This window comes from Rattus rattus, chromosome 4, assembly GCF_011064425.1.
Source record: "Rattus rattus isolate New Zealand chromosome 4, Rrattus_CSIRO_v1, whole genome shotgun sequence".
NCBI classification, from domain to species: domain Eukaryota; kingdom Metazoa; phylum Chordata; class Mammalia; order Rodentia; family Muridae; genus Rattus; species Rattus rattus.
The window spans coordinates 17,036,116-17,059,885 of record NC_046157.1 but is presented as its reverse complement, the minus strand read 5'-3'; the positions used below and the strand labels follow the sequence as shown (position 1 = coordinate 17,059,885).

At 44.0% G+C, this 23,770-nt stretch overlaps 2 protein-coding genes and 1 non-coding gene across 3 annotated transcripts; 2 read left to right on the top strand and 1 right to left on the bottom strand.

Annotated features, from left to right (window-relative positions):
* The first annotated feature begins 14 nt into the window (after positions 1 to 14).
* On the top strand, positions 15 to 16,034 carry Fbxo45 (F-box protein 45). Its single transcript, XM_032900106.1, has 3 exons — positions 15 to 635; positions 8,528 to 8,884; positions 12,478 to 16,034. Exons 1-3 carry the CDS (start codon positions 327 to 329, stop codon positions 12,661 to 12,663), a joined length of 852 nt encoding a protein of 283 aa, XP_032755997.1. The 5' UTR covers positions 15 to 326; the 3' UTR covers positions 12,664 to 16,034.
* LOC116899909 lies at positions 3,683 to 3,825 on the top strand. Its single transcript, XR_004387881.1, has one exon. It is a non-coding gene; the product is annotated as a small nucleolar RNA SNORA79 (small nucleolar RNA).
* Positions 16,035 to 16,144: 110 nt separating the features above from the next.
* LOC116898767 (replication protein A 14 kDa subunit) lies at positions 16,145 to 16,769 on the bottom strand. Its single transcript, XM_032900100.1, has one exon. It carries the CDS (start codon positions 16,726 to 16,728, stop codon positions 16,363 to 16,365), a length of 366 nt encoding a protein of 121 aa, XP_032755991.1. The 5' UTR covers positions 16,729 to 16,769; the 3' UTR covers positions 16,145 to 16,362.
* Between the last annotated feature and the right edge of the window lie 7,001 nt (positions 16,770 to 23,770).

Here is a 23,770-nt window from a genome sequence, read left to right as displayed (position 1 = left end):
GGCGTGCGCCCTTGCTTCTTGCCCTCAACCCGCATGGCGGATCCCGGGGCGCGTCGCGGGCAGGCCGGGCGAGGCGGGTGGTTCCGGCGCCCGCGCTGAGCGGCTACGAGGGGCGGGGACCCGAGTGGCCCGCGCCATCTGCCCTCAGTGAGGCGGGGCGCGCAGCGGACGCCCCCGGGCAGGGGCGGGAGCGGTGGAGGCGCGAGCGGCTGTCGCTGAAAGGGGCGGTGAGCGAGCTGCTCCGGTCTCTAGGCGAGGCTTGGCCTCCCGCGCCGAGACGGGGCGCAGCGACGGCAGCGGCGGCCCTCGGGCCGGCTGGTGAGGCGATGGCGGCGCCGGGCCCGGGGGCTGGGGCAGCCTCGGGCGGCGCTGGCGGCGGCGCCAGCGCCAGCGCCGGCGCGGGATCCGCGTCCTCCGGGATCGGCGGCCGGTTGCCCAGCCGGGTGCTGGAGTTGGTGTTCTCCTATCTGGAGCTGTCCGAGCTGCGGAGCTGCGCCCTGGTGTGCAAGCACTGGTACCGCTGCCTCCACGGCGATGAGAACAGCGAGGTGTGGCGGAGCCTGTGCGCCCGCAGCCTAGCAGAAGAGGCTCTGCGCACGGACATCCTCTGCAACCTGCCCAGCTACAAGGCCAAGGTGAGGGAATCCCGGGCCATGTCGAAGCCCGGTTCCTCTCCTGCCCGGTGTTCTTGGGGTTTACCTTGAAAGCTTGAGTTAGATGTTTCATCTCACCATCCCGCCTTTCTACGGCTTCAGCCAGTCAGCACCACCCCTCCTTTCCATAACGATCTTTTCTTTGGATTGAAGTTGTGCTTCGTAATCCACCTCACTTTTAAAAATACTAGGTGGTTTCCCATCATTCATTTTCCTCAGCTCTACTTTCAACAGTTTTTGCTCTTAAAGACCAGCCGATACCCTTGATCATATATTTTCCCTGGCCTCCAAGTAGAATGGCACTAATGCATTCCAGGTCGCTTTAAAATGGGTTTAGTTGCTGGGGCTTTTGCGTTCACCATCCCCTTTCTTGGCTCTGATTAATAAGCACGTTTTCATTATTTTCACCCATGTTCTCTTAGGGCCACAATATTTAACGCTTCCAAGTGATGATCAGGGTAGGCATCCTGCTAACTAACTTGTAAGAAAGAGACTTTAATATTACTTCCTCTCATTGGTGCGGTATAACTCATCAAACTGCCTTGTCCTGCTGTTATTGATAACTTTTCATAGTTCTACTGGGGTGATGTCTCTTTTGTCATCTAATATGTTTATTCCTGTTTTGCTGGGCTTTTGTTGTTGTCGTTCTTGATTCTTGTGCTTTCATAACAAAATTAAAATGCTAACAAACAGGTCGTGGCAGGACCAAGTATTCTCCAGCATACAAACAAAAGGCCTTGGGCTAAGGTTCATGTAGGTAGATAGTAGCTCTTCAGGATAGCAGTCATCAAAAGCATATGAAGCTGGATGTGGTGGCGCACACCTTTAATCCCAGCACTCCAGAGGCAGAGGCAGAGGCAGGTGCGCCTCTGTGAGTTAGGGCCAGCTTGGTCTGCCAAGTGAGTTCCAGGACAGCCAGGGCTACATAAGAGACATGGAGAGACTGTCCAAAACAAGGAGCATATACGAGAGATGATAGACGTCTGACCAGGAATGTGGTAAATATATCTTTTCTTTTTTAATTCTATATTGCCAGTGAGTGTCTAAGTCATTTTTAATGTGAAATAGGTGCACTATTTCTTTTAATATACATGTATTATTATAAATGTGTATACACATATTTTATGTCTGTTTTTGGAGACAGGGTCTCACTGTGTGTCCGGGTGGTCTCCAACTTGCCATCTTTCCTTGAGAGTGCTGGGATTATAGGATGGGCCACAGTACTGATATATTCTTATATATTAAGACAAGTTTTCGTCTGATGAGAGAGGAACACTGCTGTCAATTATGTCAACTACCAAATAAATAGTCTGTCTGTCTGTCTGTCTTTCTTTCTTTCTTTCTTTTTTTCTTTATTTATCTGAGACAGGATTTCAGTATTCAGCCTCGGCTGGCTTGGAACTTAACAGAAATCCACCTGCCTCTTGTCTTCAAAGTTCTGAGTCTAAAAGTGCCACCACTCCTGCCACCCTCCCCATCATATTATTTTTTCTTTGACACAAGTACACACACTCATGCATATGTGAAGAATACCAGTGCCCACAGAATCTAGAATGTCTACTGCTCTAGCTGGAGTTACAGACATGTGACCTCCCTCTGCAACACACACACACACACACACACACACACACACACACACACACACACACACACACTGGAAAATCAGGGGGCACTCTTTTTTTTTAAATTTTAAAAGATTTTATTTATTTTATGTATGTGCTCTCTAAATAAATAAAAAGATTTTATTTATTTAGTATGTGCACACTAGAAGTGTGCATCAGATCTCATTACAGATGGTTGTGAACCACCATGTGGTTGCTGGGAATTGAACTCAGAACCTTTGGAAGAGCAGCCAGTGCTCTTAACCACTGAGCCATCTCTTCAGTCCCCGGGGCACTCTTAACTGCAGACTAAATTGATACTGATTTTGGTTTTTCCGGAGAGATTATAGTTTTAAGTTTCTAATCTTCATTATCTTTCTGCTGTGTGCACTGAGGCTCCAAGGTGGTCTTGTCTTACCCGGGTTCTTGTAGGTGACAATTGTGAAAATGCAGTGTTAATTCAGGAGGACTCAGTGTAGAAGTCCTTAGACAGGGAAATAACTAACATGTGGCACACATTGCTACCTAGTGTAGTATAGGAATGCTAGCAGTCCGTGGGGAGGAAGAACTTAGGAGCTGAGTGGAGAAAAAGTTTGAGATTAAGATGCCACAAAGCTGAACTTTAAGATGAGGTTTATGATGTTAAATTTTATGAAAAACTCTGAGCAGAAAAACAAGGAAAGCAAAAATGCAAACTCTTACCCACACTTTGCCTTGTGGGGATTACAGTGTAGTAGAGTGCGTGTGCGTGTGCATGTGTGTGTGCGTGTGCCTGTGCCTGCGCCTCTGCCTGCCTGCCTGCCTGCGCCTGCCTACAAGCCTTCCTGCCTTCTTGCCTGCTTTCCTGCCTGCCTCCCTGCCTGCGTTTCTTTTTTCAGTACTGGGGATTGAATACGTGCTAGCTGCATCCCCCAGCCCGGGGGAATAGCTATTAATCTGATCACTGCCGTTGTGAAACTGCATCTGGTAAGTATTATGAGTGAGAGTCACATCTGTTCTGAGTGTCAGTAATGGAGGATTTAACTAGGTCTGGAGGTCAGGAAGAGACTTTCTTATAAGACATGATGCACAAACTTAGTGACACCTAAAAGATAAGTATAGAGGCCAAGAGGAGCAAGAAGAGCCTCTGAGGAGGGACTCTGGCTTGTATGAGAAACAAGGTGACTGCCAGTGGTTGCTCTGAGAGTGCAGGTGACGCTGGTTTGAGAGATAAAAGGAGTGGGACACACTACACTGAAGCCTTTCTAGTTGTAAGCAAGAACAATGGCTGTGGGGAGTGGTGCCATGATCAGTTTGTGGGTTAGTTTTGACTCCACTATGGAGAACAGGTTGGAATACGATTTTAGAAATGTGGTAGATCCACTAGAAAGAGGATAGTGAAGGAGATGGGGGGAAATGGACAAACTTAGGAAATAGAGTAACAGAATTTGATGACTGTTCCTCCTATTGCCTTTAGATGTGGCACTAGGATTTTAGGTCATCATAAATTAAAATTGATTTTTTTCACTCAGAGAATATTAAGATACTGGGATTATCTATGTACTCTCTGAAATTTGCGGGATCAAACAGTTTTTTGTTTGTTTTTTTTTTTTGTTTTGTTTTTTTAAAGAATCTGTAGAATGTGGCAGTAGTTTTGAAATAAAGACGAGGAAGAAGGAAGAGCTAAGGATGACTCCTAGATATTTGGCTTACATAATCTAAGTATCACTTGAGCAAGAGTTTGGAGGAAAATGACAGCAAGTTCACTTGTGGAAGGTCAGAATTCATAGTGTCTTTGAGATATTCGTCAGATTTCAGATAGGCAGCTCCTGATAGCCAAGGGTTAGAAGCAGTCTAGGCTAAAGATAGGAATTTCTAGTTGGACTGAATGAAGGGAAATACTGCTGTAAAGGTGACTGGGGACTGGCTGTATCGTGGAAGAGGGCCTTTGGAAACAGTCTGTTATGTATTGTTTGGGCTTTATTCTGCACCTGGAAAACCATACAAGTCTGAACAGAAGAACAGTGAAGTAAAGCTGGGCTTTAAAAGACCAGGCCATGGGATACAGAGGAGAGAAAGACACAACTGGAGGAGTGCCACAGAGAACGACTCTCATGGTGACAGTAGACCAACAGCTTGTTGAGGGAAGGTGCATCCAGCAGAACTCCCAAGGCAGCTGAGCAAATGCGAGGAGAGTACAACACTGGGAAGTGTTTGGTTGGTTCATTTTGTTCTCCTCCCTTTCTATCCCTACCTTTTAAAAGACTTGTTTATTTATGTTATGTATGAGTACATTGTTGCTCTGAGGGCATCAAATCCTAGATGGTTGTGAGCCACCATGTGGTTGCTGGGAATTGAACTCAGGACCTCTGGAAGAAGCAGTCAGTGCTCTTAACCACTGAGCCACCTCTCCAGCCCCCGTCCTTCTGTCTTATCTCCTTCTTCCATGCTGCTCAAACCAGGGCATGCTTAGCACTCACTGTGCCATTGAACATTCCAGAAATGTTCTTTTTTATAACTCACGCTTTACTTATTTCCAAGTAGTATTTAGTCACCCCAAATATTTTGTATCGAAGTATACCCTAACTTTCAGACTTACATTCTGAGCTAGACCTTTTTCATTTTTGTTTTTAGAAGCAGAATTAGAGACAGCTTGTTGAGAAAGGGCAGGCCCTTTGGAGAAGAAGGATGAGCTAAGAGCTGGGGAAAGTGTGCACTCAGAAGCCCTCGGCTAGGTCCTCATGCTGTTGAAATAGGAAACCTCGGTTTTTCAAAAAGAGACAGAAACTATGACTTTAATTTTTTGTATTGTTTTTAAAGATAGAGTTTGTTTCTCTGTGTAGCCCTGGCTGTCCTGGAACTTGCTCCATAAACCAGGCTAACCTCAAACTCAGAAGATCCACCTTCCTCTGCCTCAGTGCTGGGATTAAAGGTAGGTATACTTGGCCTTTAAAATTTATTAATTGGGTATTTTTCATTTCATTTGAATTTTTCAGTATTTGTTCTAAGAACAAAGATCCATAATATAATCACAATGCTACTGTCATCTCCAAAATGAAACTAACAGTAATTCCTTAATACAGAAGTTGCAGTGTTGTCTCATAAATGTGAAATATATAGTTTAACTTATGGCTTATCTAATCAGGATCTGTATATGTCCTTCGAGAAGGAGTCACGAGGTCTGTTAAGGCTATCTTAGTAAACAGACTGATTCCGTCTCCCGCCTCCCGCCTCTGCAGCTCATTTGTCACCATCTACCTTCCTTAATGTTACCCAGCATGCTCTTCTCCGTCCCTTCCTGTAGACTCTACAGTGCAAAGCATGACCAGTTTAGATTACAGTACATTTCTGTTTGTTTGTTTGGTTTGTTGGTTGGTTGGTTAGTTGGTGGTTTTTACAAAATACTTTTTACTAAAGTCATGTGTTTAGAGGTGTGGTAGAAAACAAGATCCTAAGTGTGACGTTAGTGAATGGGAGTTCAGGAGAGAGGAATGATGGGGATTGGGCGGTCCTGGCAAAGAACACCTTCATGGAGGTGGTGGTAGAAAACTAAGAAGAGGATGCAGATATGGCACGAGGAAGTGGGAACAAAGGGCAGCAGCCTGCTCTGGAAGGCTTTGAAGCCAAGCAGGGCTAGCAGTTGCTGTGGTGCTATCCAAAGGTATTAGCTGCCATGAGATTCAGTGGAAGTAATGTTTTAGAAGAGACTTCTGGAGAGCAGAGGGAGGGAGTCACTGTAAATGAACGTGGTCGAATCAGTTCAGCGAAATCGGAGATTGAGGAAGAAGTTGTTAATATCACTGGGGCAAAGGGAAAAATTAGAGAAGAAGCACCTGGAACTTGTAAGACTAGGAATAGGTGACGAGGAAATCGTAGTTTAACATTATCTTGAGGACTTCATCCTCTTCTTGTCATTCTTTTGATTTAGAATCATACTTGTTGGTGGGGATTTCCTTCCCCTATTCACGTTTATGATGCCCATGTCACACCACACCACACCAACACATAATTTTAAAAAAATATAAACAGAAACAGATAAGGAAAAATTAAAAAGTGCTTCGTTTGTCCATTTTCCTTGTGGAGACAGAATGCCCGAAACAAGGACTTACTGTACAGCACAGCAGCAGTGAGACAGTGACAGTGACGTGCTGGCTGTGGAAAAATGACCTCGACCTGGGAGCTGGGTCCCTGGCTCTCTAAGGCTCTCCTGCGTGCTGTTGCTCTTTAGGTCTGTAACCTCCCCCTCCTCCCTTTTTTCCCTTCAGATTTATTTTGTGTATGGGTGTTCTTCCTGTATATGCCTTGTTCCTTCAGTGCCCACAGAGACCAGAAGATGGTGTTAGGTTCTCTAGAACTAGAGCTTCAGTGTGTTGGGAATTGGTTCCTAGGTCTTCTGCAAGAGCAACAAGTGCTGTTAACTGGTGAGCCATATCTCCAGCCACACATACATACATAAATATATCCACATATAAATACATATATCTGTATTTTCCCCCTCTTACTGTAGCCCTGGCTGTCCTGGAACTCACTCTGGATACCAGCCTGGCCTCAAACAGATCTACCAACCTCTGCTTCCCAAGCACTGGGATTAAAACCATGTGCCACCATGCCTGGCCCTAAGTTTTATATTTTTAAAAGATGAGAATTTGTCATTATTTGCACAAAGGAGCTATTTTTTTTTAATGTTTTAATGTTAGTACCTTAAAAAAAAAAAGACTTTATGAAAGGTCAGCTCATCTATCCTCTTGATAGCTGCTCCTTTTAAGTCCTCTGGTTGAATTTGTTTTATTTTATTTATTTTTTGTTTTGTTTTGTTCTGTTGAGGCAGAGTTTCTCTGTGTAGCCCTGGCTGTCCTAAAACTCACTTTAGACCAGGCTGTCCTTGAACTCAGAGATTTGCCTATCTTTGCCTCCTCCAGGGATTAAAGGCCTGCACTACTAGTACCTGGCTTCTTCTGGTTGAGTTTGTGTGCTGTCTAGGGGATGTAACTTGGAACAAAAGAGACTGGTGATGTCAGTGTATGAGTAATGCCTAGTGAGTAAACAGAGAGTCTAAGGGAGTTTGTGGTCAGTAAAATCCTCTCTTCACTTTAGAACTGCTGTGACTAAGGTCTTTATATAATATTTTATATAAAACACACACATATATTTTCCTCTTGCATCTGCTGGACTAGAACATTACCAGTAGGGGTTGGGGATTTAGCTCAGTGATAGAGCACTTGTCTAGCAAGCTCAAGACCCTGGGTTCGGTCCCCAGCTCCAAAAAAAGAACCAAAAAAAAAAAAAAAAAAAAAACATTACCAGTGAGCTCAGCCTGACATAGCTCAGGCTGGCCTCAAACATGATATCTACTGTGGATAACCTTCAACTTCAGCTCTTCCTTCCTCTTCTTCCCCAGCAATGAGCTCAATGTGTGCCACAGTAGGCTATGATTCTTGTTTATTACAGCACTGACGATGTGGAAACCACACCACCTAAGTGTAAATAAAAGCAAAGAAAGTGATGTGCTGAATTTTCATATGCCATCCACACAAGCGTTACCACTGACTCAGGACAAATCTGGTTTCATGTTCACCCCATTCTCCCTCTAGCTATTTCAAAGCAGTCACCATTTATAGTTATTTTATGCATAAACATTTTAGTAATATCTCTATAAAGTACAAGAATAGTTGTGTACATTGTTACGTTTTAAGTTTACTTGTAGAAATTATACTAGTTTGGGATTTGGTCAGTTAGACAGTTGAATTGGTCCCCTCTTTCTTTGAACAGGAGTTTTCTGTTTCCCTTGTTCATTGTGACCTGGCTCAAGTGATGTAGAGTCGTTAGGCCTGCACGCATGTGTTGCCGTGCCTAGCTCTAGCTAGGAGTTATTTTTAACAGGGCTTAGTATCTAATGACAGTTTCCCACCAGAAAATTTAGTCATTATTTGGAAATAGTGTTATTTAAAAGTTTATAATCTGGGGTTGGGGATTTAGCTCAGTGGTAGAGCGCTTGCCTAGCAAGCGCAAGGCCCTGGGTTCGGCCCCCAGCTCCGAAAAAAAGAAAAAAAAAGTTTATAATCTTATTATCTATAAATACAATGCCTCAAGTCTTTTGGTTTTTTGATTTGGGACAGGGGAGAGAGATGGGGTTTAGTTGCCAAGTAGCCTAGGCTGGCCTTGAATTTTCAGTCCTGTTTCAGCATCCCGAAGGGCTCTGAGATCTGAGATCACAAGTGTGAGTCATCACGTTAAACGTGCTGCCCTTTAAGGTAAAAGTCAGTTACTCTTTTGTTCTGTTTCTTGTGGTTTTAGGTTCGTGCTTTCCAACATGCCTTCAGCACGAACGACTGCTCCAGGAATGTCTACATCAAGAAGAATGGCTTTACATTACATCGGAACCCCATCGCTCAGAGCACCGATGGTGCAAGGACCAAGATTGGTTTCAGTGAGGGCCGCCACGCCTGGGAAGTCTGGTGGGAGGGCCCTTTGGGCACTGTGGCAGTGATAGGGATTGCTACGAAACGGGCCCCCATGCAGTGCCAAGGTTATGTGGCTTTGCTGGGGAGCGACGACCAGAGCTGGGGCTGGAATCTGGTGGACAATAATCTACTACATAATGGGGAAGTCAATGGCAGCTTTCCACAGTGCAACAATGCACCCAAATATCAGGTGAGAGACGGCATTTCCTCAGTGTGGGCCTTTTCCAGTTTGTTTTAATGTTGCTACTCTAAGTTTTTTCTTTGTTTTGACGAGTTTTAAAATAAATGGTAGAGGGTTCCATTCAGTATTTCTTAACACACATTTGAGCAATCCTTCCTTGCCCTGGATCGGGATTGCCAAGCTTTTCCTGTACAGGCCAAAGAGTAGATGTATTGGGTTTTGCTGTATGTCTCAGAAACGTCAGCAGTTGTGTTGGTGTAACATCAAATGAGCTATAGATACTGTGAATGAAGGAGCGTGGTGTGCTGGGAAAGACCGCATTTATGCTGCGGGACTAGTTTGGCCACGGGCAGTCTGTTGGTTCATGTTCAAGGATGTGTTCTTCCTGTGTCATGAAACATCCACAGGTCTGGTTTTGTTGGTCATCTCATCACAACAAATGCATGTATGCACATATACGTGCATATTTACTCTGCTTCCTACTAATGTGGAGTCAGAGTCCTTGGAGGTATTAACGTTTTCTCTAGAGATGAGTTCAGGCAAGCTGCTACTTTTTTTAAATTTTTTTAATATCTTAAATGTGTTTTTAAACTTTATTTTATGGGTATGGGTGTTCTGTCTGCATGTAAGTCTATGCATGCCTGATGCCCCCAGAGGCCAAAAGAGGAAGTAAGATCCCCTAGACCTGTAGTCACAGCCAGTGTAAGCCACTGTGTGGGTGCTGGGAGTTGAACTTGAGTCCTTTAGAGGAGCAGACGGTGTTTTGACTGCTGGGCCACCTCTCCATGCCCTGTTCCTCCATCTTATGTCTTATGTCACTTGGTTCCAGAATCAAGACTGTGTCCTGAAGCCACATTACTGTAGACTCAACAGAGTGGAAGACAGTTAAGTAGGATTACAAAAACTGAGAGTTAACTGTGGTTAAGAGTACTTGATGCTTTTCCAGAGTTCAGATCCTATCAACTAAATGACCTTTGACTCCTCCAATATGCCTGTGTTTGAGTCTGTATTGTCTGACTCTAATGTAGTCACTCCAACTCTTCCTGGAGTACTGTGACAGGGCATCCTCCTGCCCTTTGCTTTAATCTATCTTGTTAAATGGGACCCTCAAGAGCAGGTGGTTTAGTTTTTTTATTTTTTTAAGATTTATTATATATGCGTACACTGTAGCTGTCTTCAGACACACCAGAAGAGGGCATCAGATCTCATTACGTTTGGTTGTGAGCCACCATGTGGGTGCTGAGATTTGAGCTTAGGACCTCTGGAAGAGCAGCCGGTGCTCTTAACCTCTGAGCCATCTCTCCAGCCCTAGTCTTCTTTATTCAACAACATTTCAGTCTCTCTCTTGAGAGTTTAGTCCATTTGTACATATTATAATTGTTAGACAACTTAATAGTATCTTTGTGTCCCATAATTCATGATCTTTTATTCCTCATCTGCCAACCTTGTTCTTTTTGTTGTTTATTTGTTTGCTTTTGAGACAGGGCTCACTATGTTTATTCCTAGCTGGTCTGGAACTCACAGGTATCCACCAGCTTCTGCTTCCCGAGTGCTCGAATTAAAGGTGTGCACCACCGTGTTTGCCACTTTGTCTTCTTTGATTGCAGTTTCTGTCGCTCTGGCCTCATGTCCATTGCCCGTTTATTTTACCATCTTAGCTGCTGTTGAACCTGGCTGATGAGTTACTGTTACTGTATGCTCTCCTTTTCTGTCTCCATGTCTCTGTTGAAATTTGTTTCCACACACAGAGTAACTAAACATACTTTGAATTCTTTGTCAAATTAGAAAGAAAGCCTAGGTCCAGGTAGTTTCTTTGGATTTCCCACTACTTCAAGAATCATACTTTTCCTATTTTTCTATTTTTCCTATTTTCTGATTTTTCTTTTTGAATTGAAAATTTTATGTGTGGTAAGGTGTATTAACAACTCTAGAATGTCTCCTTTTTCTAGAAACTGCCTTATTCTTTGGTGCATGTTGATTTTCTAGTAAAGGAAGACAGTTAACCTGTTGCAGCAGCAGCTTTCCTCTGGTCTTCTAGGCCTCTGCTCTCTCAGTCCACTTCCCTGGGAGCTTTTCATGCCTGTCATCTCTGTGGTCTCCTGTGGGCTTGGGTAGAGTTTGTTCAGATTTGGATGCTCGCTCCTCTCCGCTTTGCTCCCTTCCACGGTGTCTACTTGTTCTGCCATCCACTTTTTTTTTCTTTTTTAATTTTTAATTTTTGAGACAGAGTCGCCCCATGTAGCCCTGGCTGTCTTAGAACTCACTGTGTAGACAAAGCTAGCCTCAAACTCATAGAGCTCTGCCTGCCTCTGCCTCCAGAGTGTATTTTACCCCCTGACACCAGCACTGTTGAGACTTGTGCTTTGCAGTTTCTTTACTGTGAACATACATGCTGTAGGTTCCTAGGTTCCCAAACTTGGAAGTTTCAGCGGAGTTACTTATGTCGCCTTAATCTGCTTCAGAACAAGGCTGAGACTGATGGCCAGACTCCTAGGATAACAAACACTGTTGCCTGACAGAGCTGGAGTATTGTTCTCTTTCTATTTGTCTGGTAGGCATCGTAAAGAGATTGGATATATTAGTGGTTCATTTGGGCAAAGAGTAGCTAAAAGCAGAAGTTGGTGGTCATTTGTGACAGGAAATAAATGAAGGAAAATTATGGACAACAGCAGGAGTTACCATAATTATGAAGTATTAAATCTCAATTATAAATTGTAGGACTTTCTACTTCCTCTCCCTTTGGAGACAGGATCTCATGTGGTTTAGCTGGCCCTGGTCTCACTGTGCAGCCAGTGATAACTGTGAACTTCTATGCTCACCTCCCACCCAGGTGCCGGGGTTACTTACCAGCATGCTCCATTCCCAGTTTGATGCTTGGGATTGAACCCAGAGCTTCATGCATGCGAGGCAAGCAGCCTGTCAGAGGAGGCTGTGGCCAGTTATTTCCCGCCTTCAGCATACACTGTAGCCAGCCTTTATGGATGCCAACTAGAAAGATGACACAGTCCTGCTATTCCAGGTTTTAAAGTGGGAGAAAAGCTGGACGTATTGCGTTTGCAGTTTAAACCATCAGGTGCTGCTCAATTTTAAAGCCAGGCACAGCAGCGCAGGCGCACACCTCTGGTCTCAGCACACAGGACACAGAGGCAGGAGGATCTCTGAATTCAAGGCCAGCCTGCTCTACAGAGTGAGTTTCAGGACAGCCAAGGCTACACAGAGAAAAAGAGGGCTGGAGAGATGGCTCAGCGGTTAAGAGCACTATCTGCTCTTCCAGAGGTCCAGAGTTCAATTCCCAGCAACCACATGGTGGCTCATAACCATCTGTGATGGGATCTGATGCCTTCTGGTGTGCAGGCATAACACTATACAAAATAAATTAATCTTAAAAAAAAAAGAAAAAAGAAAAAAATCAGAATAAACGTGTGGAGAATAATGTCTGTTCTTTCTTCAAACTGTTTATCCCCAACTAGAAACTCCCCTTCTCACTACCAGAGATAGCCTAGAGATAGAGATTCTTTGTACGTTTTCCACTCCTGACTTATCCTCTCTTGTAGCCATGGCTTTGGTCGATGTCCTGCTAACCTTGTAATGTCTATTTACAGATAGGAGAGAGAATCCGGGTCATCTTGGACATGGAAGATAAGACTTTAGCCTTTGAGCGTGGGTATGAGTTCCTGGGGGTTGCCTTTCGAGGACTTCCAAAAGCCTGCTTATACCCAGCAGTTTCTGCAGTATATGGCAACACAGAAGTGACTTTGGTTTATCTTGGAAAACCTTTGGATGGATGACAGTGGCTTTCTGGAAAGGACAGTGGAGAAGAGATCTACGTGTGGAAAGTAGAACCACGAAGTGAAGTATCGTGTGTGCATGCCCAAGAAACATCCTGAAGACACATGAAGTTGAGAACTAGAGAAGCAACTCTACAACAGAGACGGTCGTAGTGTTTCCTCTTTCCACTGGGCCAGAAAATCCTCAGGGTTGCAGTTGGTTGAGTGGGCAGTTGACAGACATATGCATGTTGCCACAGAGTCTTCTCTAAGTTAGCAGTGTGTGACTTCCAGCTTAAAGGTGAGCGTGTCGAGACGCTGTAGGAGGGAATCGCAGGAGTTTATGTAGAGTTCATGGAGAAGGCTCGGTCCCATCTCACATCTGCCTGTCCCTCCTCCAGTCCCTTTATTTCTAGCCAGCTTGACTTAGAAAGTATGAAACTGGCTGGGTTTTATTTAATATTTTTAATATATTGAGAAGCATGGTCTGCCTGGACTGCACTTCTCTAGCAATGAGAAATAAAATCGTGCAGCTATTTTAAAAGTTGTATATATAATGTGTATAAAACTGTAAAAAAAAAGGGGGGCAAAGGCATTGCTTTGTTCTATTTCAATTTCTTAAAAATCACTACATGGTACAACATTAGAGTGACATTAGGGGACAGTAGGGTAGCAGAGAGAAGAGGAGACATGTGCTGGCTCATTTGGTAGTGTTTGGGCTCATAGTCCATGGCTAGAAGAGAATTATGATAAAGGTTCCTCAGTTGGTTAAAGGCGGGAAGCAGGTCTACTTACAATTATGCATATGCTCCAAGGCTGATTCACAAGTATAGGAATGTGCCTCCTGGCATCGGCTTTAGTGTTTGGCCTTCTCAGAACTGGTCTCCACACAGAACAGTTTCAGCTGCTCTTACAGTACTCAGTATGAGCACTATTAGTATAAACCCTAGGAGAACACATGGTCAGCGGTTCTTTTATTTCTTAACTTTATAATGCTGTAGATGTTATGAAGAATTTTTAATTTCATATTGTTTACATTATACAACAATCGAGGCCTCAAAGTCTCCATTGGGGCTGTCATCAAATGTTTACTCACCCGTCTGAACCAGTGCCAGCCTGCACCAGGTCAGGCCAGAGTGTTCCTAATCACCTAGGTGTTGCCCCCTGGGATTTAATGCTGAAAACTTCAGGTTGGCAGCAATATGGAAGCTTCATTGCAAAGAGGTGAATGTTATTTCCTGTTTTAACCCCTAAAACTTCTCACTAACACTTAGCACATGAGCTGAGGTGGCTGTTGATTTTTTTTCTTTTGCTAGAACAGAAACATCTTTCTGTATAAAAGGATAATTAATATGGTTCCGATACATAAGAATTGTTGAAGGCAAGTAAAATCTTTGTACTTTTTACATGATTGCTGTATGTATATTTTGTTTTAAATCTAATAAAATTAGGGACAGAGAGCAGCTTGCTGGGGTTCTTGAGGCCCTTGATAATTAAATTTGTCAATACTGCTATGAAGCAGGAGGCTTGGCCACACAACGGTCTGTATTGCCTCCTGAGAGGGTTACAGGTATTTATTGTACATTTGATCTGTTGCTTGAGAAAGAAATTTGTTAAAGATTCTTTTGATAATCTGTATCAAGAAGAAACCTTGTACAAAGTGGAATTATATGTTAAACGTATTAGAGAAGATAGCTGGCCCAGGAATTGTTTTGGTTTTCTTGTTTTTTTGTGTTGTTTCGTTTCGTTTTGTTTTGTTTTTCTGCTCTAGAACAACTCAATATGGTGGCATTTAAGAATCGATGAAAGCCCTGGTTAAGGATGGAGACTGACTAGTTAAGAGGATGGAGACTGACTAGTTAAGAGGATGGAGACTGACTAGTTAGGAGGATGGAGACTGACTAGTTAAGAGGATGGAGACTGACTAGTTAAGAGGAGGATGGAGACTGACTAGTTAAGAGGATGGAGACTGACTAGTTAAGAGGAGGATGGAGACTGACTAGTTAAGAGGATGGAAACTGACTAGTTAAGAGGATGGAGACTGACTAGTTAAGAGGATGGAGACTGACTAGTTAAGAGGATGGAGACTGACTAGTTAGGAGGATGGAGACTGACTAGTTAGGAGGATGGAGACTGACTAGTTAAGAGGATGGGGACTGACTAGTTAGGAGGATGGAGACTGACTAGTTAAGAGGATGGAGACTGACTAGTTAGGAGGATGGAGACTGACTAGTTACAAGGCGCCAGCAGTCCGTATATACTTGCCTCTTCAGCTGTGACGGCCCCTCAAGCTTCTCATGAGTTTGATGCATAACTTCTGTTTTTTGTCTTGTTGTTGGTAAATATTCATTTGCAACAAGTTTTTGAAGGTGCTGACTGGAAAACAAAATCACGTGGTTATTCATTTCTCATTGAACTTAGAGTCGGATAATTGCCTAACAATTTAACACCAAGCTGTTCTCTGTGTGTCTTGTCTTGTTTTTGGTTTTTTAAAAGACTGGTTCTCACTTTGTAGCTCAGGCTATCCTTGAACTCACAGCGGTCTCCCTACGTCAGCCTCCCCAGAACTGGGATTAGAGATATAAGCTACATTCCCAGAACAACAAGCCATTTTAGCTCAAAGATTTGAATGTTCCTAGTTAGGATGGGCATCTAGAGAACAGAGGACCTTCATTTATAACCTGATCTATTTACTAGAAATCTTGTTACTAGAGACCAGTAGTGGCTGCCCAGATCATTAGGGCAAACTGCTCAGTGTTGAAGGAAGTCATGTTCTCATTGGTGCTTAAAGAGCGTGTGGAAGAAACAGTTGTACCTGAGTCAGTGCTGCTCAAGTATGGCTGGATCTCAGAGTGGCTTAAAAAATACTAAGCTTGGGTCCGTATCCTGATTCTGGTGTCAGAACTGGGATATGCTCTGACCATAAGGATTTAAAAATGCCCTGGTTTCAGAATGCTACCAAAGGTTGAGAGCAGTTGTGCTCAATTTCCCTTAGAGGTTTCCCATCTACAAAGTAGGAAATTCTTGCTCCCCTCACTACCTCACAAGGATACAGAGGGTGCACGAGAGCGCACTGGGAGTGTTGGCGTTGTGGGTAGGGGACGCTGCAGAAGTGCAAGCATCTGTCACAGTTCTCAATCTCAGCTGCAGCCGCGATCGGGAAAACGGATAATTGAATTTGTTGTTGTTGTAGGAAGATCTTAATGTGATTCTGTGAGGAAGCATGCAGGGGTGGAGCAAACGTTAATGACTACTCCTATTCACTATGGTCTTCTAGCCTACTTGAAACAGGCGGTTATATTATCTAAGTTTTCATAGGAAAGAAGAAATATTAAGGCTTAATTCTGTAATGTTCATTGGCTCATAATTCATTAAAAAGTTCATACAAGGAACTCTGTGTTAGTAGATGTCATTTCATAGTTGCCATTGTTCTCATTGATGACTTCTGAATGTCAAGCCATTTTTCGTTCATCTCATTTTTTTTTTTTTTTTGATATTTTGATTTTTTTTTATTCAGACCATATATTGAAGTATCGATTTTAAAAAATTTATAAAAAGACTTAGATGTAAACTGTCATAATAGATTTACAAAAAAATATATAAAAAAAAAAAAAGCAAATTAAATATTAGAAATATTAGGAGTCTCTCCCTTAAACTGAAGGAGTCTTCTTTAATAACTTTCAATGTAGCTTACTGGTAATCTTAAGAAATTCAAGAAGCTCATTCATGTTGTGTAAGCCCTAGAGGAAAAAACTGAGGAAACTCATTGATAATTTTCACAGCTTCATTGTAAAGTTCAAGATCAAAGCGATTACAATCTTCCTTAAACAGGATATAAGATGCACATAGTATGGTTGCCTTGGCTGTCACTTTCCCGACTACTTCTACGATTCCGGAGATTTCTTCATCCAGTGGCTCCATCAATTCAACGGTTCCATTCTTTCCTTCTCCATCTGAAAGAATAAACATTTTTCCAGTGGGATGAATCTTTTCCAGCTTCCCCACGAAGCACACGGGTCGGTCGATATACTGTGGTAACATGCTGGCGTTGACGCGCGCTTTGGGGAGTTCCATTATGTCCACCATGATTCTGCCGCCAAAACTCACAACCCGCAGGAAAGCGGACTATGATTTTAACACAAATAAGCTTACTTACAGATGTGACAGCATCCGAAGCCTGCCTCTTGGGTCTGACTGTGACTGGGAAGTGTGATAAACAGCAAAGACCTAAACTTTACAGAAGTTACACTTGACTTCGTTTTTCTATCTTTTAGTCAAGAAATAGCAGTTTGATGAGACAGAAATATGGAGTTTGCAAAAGTATTAGTATTAAAAAGATTCCATAATCGAAGACTACCACAGCTGAGACTGGGCAAGGCCCTGTTGATGATTGTGAGAACAGACTGCATCCAAACCAAATGCCTGTTCTTGTAACATTCTCAGGCCCTCTCAACAGATTCTCTCCTTCCTTGCAAGTTTCCTAGTTTTGTTTTTTTAACACATACCTGACTCAAACTGTGGGCTTTCCTCTCTGCACATAACTGTTGCCATCTAGCTCCCCAATACAAACACAGCATCTTGGACGCAACCTTTCCAGTCTTTAAGCCTAGTAAGTAGGGACTCACATATTTTCTATGGAAAAGAATCAGGAATAATGACCTCTAAATACACAGACCAAAGTGTCAGCAAAGACAAATGAGAAAGGAACAATGTGTCCAGATGAAGCAGAACTGTCTAGGTGGCAAATCTGAGTGAAGGAAGAGTTGTTATTGGCAATGCTTTTTGGCCACCCCTGCCCCCTTATTTCAGAAATACTGGTAAACTGACTTTCTAGTTACCAAGCCCTATGGCCTATGATCTCTGGGACCCACATAGTTGGATGGAGAGAGCCAACTCCCCACAGTTGTTCTTTACATGCAGGCTGTGGCCCACACGTGTATGCACAGTTCCAGACAGAATAAACAAAATGTAAAAATTAATATTTTTTTAAAGCTAATGTCTGCATAGGGATCTAGCGCAGCAATAGAGTGCTTGCCTAGCATGCACAAGGCCCTGGGCTCAATCTCTAGCACCATAAATAACTCACAAAAGGCTAATGTCTGAAGTTTAGTTCTAAGCATATTGTAATGGATGTAGGTTAGACATCCGTTTAACATGACCAGTCGGCTTCATTTCCCAATCTGTGCTCTGTGCTCCTTCATTGTGTACGAGTGACAGTTTTTTATGATGCTTTCACCTTTCATCATGCACTTTGGTCACACCCTTCCCATTGCCTCTGTCCTCCTTCCAGCCTTCTTACATTGATGTCATGTGAGTGCATTTAAGTCTAGACTCTGCATGTGGCGGGAAACACCGTCTTTGTCTGAGCCACCATATTTTTATGTTTTTTTGAGGTAAGGTCTCACTCTGGAGTGCAGCAGGCTGGTCTGGAACTTAGATCTGTCATGTTGCCAGGATTACAGACATGTGCTGCCATATATGGTACATCTTCACGTTTGAAGGAAAAGAGGCTTTATTTATGATTGGAATGAAAACTCAGCGAAAGTCCTCTTCAGAAGCCAAAGGGTGATAGTCATTTCTAGCCAAGGTTCCCAGAGCGATCAAGCTGTGCACACATGATTCTTTACTGAAAGGTGAGGGGCTGGCTGCCTGAAGCATTGAGAAACAGCTGAGTGCTGTCCACCTTTTCAGAGAGCGCTCTGCAGCCAACACACGGAAGTGTGAGTCCCCACACTTATGTGTTTTATGTGGCCATAGTTGAGCTGTCAGATTGTGAAAGGTCTCTTCAGCCACCCTGCTATTAACCACCTACTCAGACTTAGAAAGAAAGAAATCAGAAGAGTTAATTCAGTATTGGTTAAACATTTTGTAGCACCCATTACATGACAGGCCCTTGCCAGCTACAGTGGATATAAATAGAGAAGATCAAAACTAGAAACAGCAGTCTGTCCCGCAGTTCCTCCAAGTTCCGTGAGGGTGGGCACAGCACCAGGGGTCACACCTTAATGGACTTACCTGTGCAGTCCTGTGTGGCGGAGGATGCTCTGAATGTGGAATGATGTCTAAGGAGATGAAGGCATAGATCACTCTTGTAGGCAGACAGAAGTCTGCTGTAACGCAGGATGTAAGCAGAAACTGCACGCCGGAGAAGTGGTGAGAGTATAGCACCAGATATTGAGCCCAGATTTTAGCTGTCAAAGTAAGGGCTTTGAATTTTTCCAGTATCGTGGAAGAGCAAAGGTTTGTGTCAGGGTCACAGCCTGATCCACCGTATAATCCTATGCAAAAAGTAACAACAGTAGGTTATGATGGAGACACAACTGAGGTGACTTGGGATATGAAGGAGAGAGGTATTGAGGTATTCAGAGATAGGGAGATGGCTCGGTCGGTAGTGTTTGCTGTGGAAGCAGTCTTGAATACCACAAGCTTCTTTAGGGTACAGCGCTTTAGGGTACGGAATGGGGGGATCCCTTGAGCTTGATGGCCAACAGTCAGTCTACCCAAACCAGTGGGGTCCAGGTTTGGAAAACAGCTAAAGAAGACACCCAATATTGACCTCTGGCCTACACCGCTCTCTTACAGTTTCTATTGCTATGGGAAGCACCCTGACCAAACAATTTATAGTCCCAACATGAAGAAAAGACAGGGCAACAACCTGGGGATAGAAAGTAAGGCAAAGGGGTTGGGGATTTAGCTCAGTGGTAGAGGCCCTGGGTTCGGTCCCCAGCTCTGAATAAAAGAAAAGAAAAGAAAAAAAAAAAAAGAAAGAAAGTAAGGCAGAGACCTTCGAGAATCTTTGCTGCCTTGCTACCGTGTACACTGCTCAGCCTGCTTTCTTATACCATTCAGGATCTTTCTCTAAGGGTGTCACCACCCACAGTGAGCTGGGCCCACCCATATCAATCATTAATCAATAAAACACACCGCAGACACCTACAGGCAAATCTTATGGAGACATTTTCTCAACTGTGAGTCCCTTTCCCCAAATGATGCCAGCTCATATCAAGGTGACAAAATCTAGCCAAACAGCATGTACGCACACACACAAGAACATCTACCTAGACACATGCCAGAAAAATTAGGTCAGTGGACATGATTGTACGCCAAGAGCAAGATGCTGTTGCCATTGTCTGCTGGGAATAATAGGGCTGGCTCTTCCCTAAGACAGAGCTGAAAAGGAATGGCTGGGTGGTCGTGATTACAGTGTCAGTCATGCTGTCTGAAGAAAAAGTTCAAAAGGTAGTTGGAGCTAATTGGTAGTTGAAGTAGATGGTGAATGGAGGGCCACTAAAGGGACTGCTGAAGGGTCAGTTATAGCTCGGGGGATAAGAGGTCTTGGCATTGAGCCTGAGGATGTGAGTTTGTTCCCCAGAATCCACACAGTGGAAGGGGAAAACTGACTCAGACAAGTTATCCTCTGACCTCCACACATGTGCACCATGGCAAGAACATGCATGCACATACCAAATACATGTAAAAAGACTGGCTGTGGTGGCACGCTCATTTGATCTCAGCAATCAGGAGGCAGGGGCAGGGGCAGGGGCAGGGGCAGGGGCAGGGGCAGGGGCAGGGGCAGGGGCAGAGGCAGAGGCAGAGGCAGAGGCAGAGGCAGAGGCAGAGGCAGAGGCAGGCTGATCTCTGAGTTCTAGGCCGGTTGAGACTACAGAGTGAGACCCAGCACTTAAGAGATGGAAGCAGGAAGACCAGGTTCGTGGTCATCTTCAGCTACATAACAAGTTTGAGGACAGCCTGGACCAGATAGACAGGTTGAGTCAAGTAAGTATTGACATGTATCCATCAATCACAAAGATACCACACACCCAGCAAGACTCTTAAAAGATGGCCAGGTAAATGCTGCCAACCGGGAGGATGGGTTCAAACATTCATACTGGTATTTTTACAAGTTTCCAGGTAATTTGCCTTTGAACCAGAAGGCTGCCTTTCAGGACAAAAACAAAGTTAATATAGATGAGTAAGATAGTTCAAAGGTAAAGGGACTTCCTAAAAATTGACATTAAACCCATCCATTGGCAGAGCCTGGCCCTAACTCATTATTTATTATTTATACTGTTTATATATGTGTGCATAATAGAGGGGGTGGCATTTATACAATGTGCACAGGTAGACGTTAGAGGACAACTTTTTGGAGAATTTTTCCCTTTTTCTACTTTTACATGGATTCAGAGGGTTGAACATAGATCTCAGGCTTGTGTGGAAACCCCTTTGCCCACTAAACAGGTCCATTGTACCTGTTCTTTTTTTTTTTTTAAAGACTTATTTATTATATTATATCTAAGTATACTGAAGCTGTCTTCAGACCAGAAGAGGGCATCTGATCCCATTACAGATGGTTGTGAGCCACCATGTGGGTGCTGGGAATTGAACTCAGGACCTCTGGGAGAGCAGTCAGTGCTCTTAACCACTGAGCCATCTCTCCAGCCCCCTGTACCTGTTCTTTAGTGCAGTATTCTTTTTTTTTTTTTTTTTTTTTTTTGGAGCTGGGGACCAACCCAGGGCCTTGCGCTTCCTAGGCAAGCACTCTACCACTGAGCTAAATCCCCAACCCCCGCAGTATTCTTTTTTAATTTCATACATGTAAACAATATATTTTATCATAGCTACTCCTCACTCCCCTTTCCAGTGCCCCCCTCCCCAGTACATTCCTCTTCCCAACTCCATGGCCTCTGCTGTTTTGTTTTGTTAAGACAGGATCTATGTAGTCCTTGCTGTCCTGGAGCCTCACAGACCAGGCTGGCCTCAAACTCACAGGGATCCTCCTGTCTCTGCCTTCCAAGTGCTTGGGTTAAAGTCATGTACTACCACACCATTCCTCCTCCTCTTCTTCCTCCTCTTCCTCCTCTTCCTCCTCTTCCTCCTCCTCCTCCTCCTCCTCCTCCTCCTCCCCCCTCCTCCTCCTCCTCCTCCTCTCTTTTTCTCCCACTGAGTCCTGATTGTATAAGCAGGGGCATGGGGCCCTTCACTAGAGCATGGTCAACTTGTCACTCCCCCAAATTAAAAGATCTGTTCCCACAAGAGCCATCAATGAGCCCTTCCCCCACCTATGCTAATTGACTTTGGGCAGGTAATCACAACTGCCATGAGGTCATGAGTGCAGCAGCCACACCGTGCTCAGGAGATGGCAGTTTACAGCGCTCCTCCCTACCCTCCAGCTTACGGTATTTCTTCTTAGTAAATTTTTATTTATTTCTGTGTGAATGGTTATTTTGTCTGTAGGTATATCTGGGCATCTTTCATGTTCCTAGTTTCTACAAAGAGGCCAGAAGAGAGCATCGTATCCCCTGGAACTGGAGTTGCAGACAGTTGTGAGCTGCAGTATGGGTGCTGGGAACTGAATCCAGCTGCTCTGGAAAGCAGCCAGTGCTCTTAGCCACTGGGCTGTGTCCAGCCCCTCTTCTGCAGTGTTCCTTACCCCTCGGGCTGGGCTGGAGGCTGATGTGGGTGTTCCACTGGGAGCTAAGCACTCACAGCCACTTACTCCATGCTTTGACTGGTTGTGAATGCGTGTGCACATGGTTTTCTTAAAACTTAGATTTAGGTGTATGAGTGGTTTAGCATGCATGTATGTGTGGGTATGATGTGCAAATCTGGTGCCTGAGGAGGTCAGAAGAGGCCATTGAACTCCTGGGGCTAGAATTATGAACGGTTGTGAGCCAGCATGTGGGGCTGGGACCCTGGTGCCCTGCAAGAGCAGCAAATGCACTTACCTGATGAGCCATCTTTCCAGCTCCATGTTTTAAACCTATGTTGGCTCATCACACATGTGTGGTCATGGTATCATTAAATATTTCTTTTTTTTCTTTTTGGAGCTGAGGACCAAACCCAGGGCCTTGCGCTTGCTAGGCAAGCGCTCTACCACTGAGTTAAATCCCCATCCCCTATCATTAAATATTTCTTGTTCAACATTTTAAAAAAATTTAAAAAGGCTAACGAGATGGCTTAGCAGGTGAACTGACAACCTGAGTTTGATCCTTGGTACCAACATAGTAGAAAAAGAACTAACACCTACAAGGTGTCCCTTGACCTCCACAGGATCCCCCATGGCTCACAGGAACAAATAAATAATTACAATTTAAAAAATTTAAAAAGCCTTGGGTTGCTGAGAGCACACAGAGGCAGGGTCCACATAAGGAGTCACAGCCCCTCGTGTATTCTGTCAGATTTCTCTACATAGCCCTGGCTGTCCTAGACTCACAGAGATCTGCCTACCTCTGCATCCCGAGTGCTGGGATTCAAAGGCGTGCACCGCCATCACTAGATGTCAGTATCCTTATCTGGATTTTTTTTTTCAGAAACCTTGAAGTTGGTCCTTCTTGAAGCAGGGTGGCAATAAAATTTGGGTGCTAAACCAAAGGTAAAATTGTTTGTTGTTGGGGTTGGGGATTTAGCTCAGTGGTAGAACACTTGCCTCGTAAGCGCAAGGCCCTGGGTTTGGTCCTCAGCTCCAAAAAAAAAAAAAAAAAAAAAAATTGTTTGTTGTTGTTGGTGGTGGTCATACCTGAGAAGCAACCATCCACTTGCTTGACAAGAGGATTTAATGGTTGAAAATTGCTAAAGGAAGGTAATCAGTCTAATGATATGTTAAATAGTAAAATTTAAAAAATATTTCACTGTGTGTGTGTGTGTGTGTGTGTGTGTGTGTGTGTGTGTGTGTGTGTGTGTACCATACATGTGCAGGAGCTACAGAGGTCACAAGAGGGCACTGGATCTAGAACTGGGATCGGTTGTGAACCACCGTGTAGTACTGGGAAACAAACCTCTGTAAAAGCAGCACGTGCTCCTAACTGCTGAGCTGTCTGGCCAGCCCATACATTTGTAAGCCTTGGGTTACCAAAAACTTCAGAATGTATCCTTTTGAAGACAGAGCCATTTCTGATTCAATTATATTGCATGAGTCCATACTGGGATAGAAGGGTTCCCTAATCTACTATAGCCAATGTCCTTTGGAAAGGAGACACTTAGGCAAGACACATTATACAGACATGAATGCCTTAAGAATATAAAAACATGGGCTGGGTGACCCAACAGAAGCCAACACACCGCCCCAGAAACCAAGGCAGAGCCTTTTCCTTTCCTTTTCCTTTCCCTAGCCCTCAGAAGGTGCCAGCAT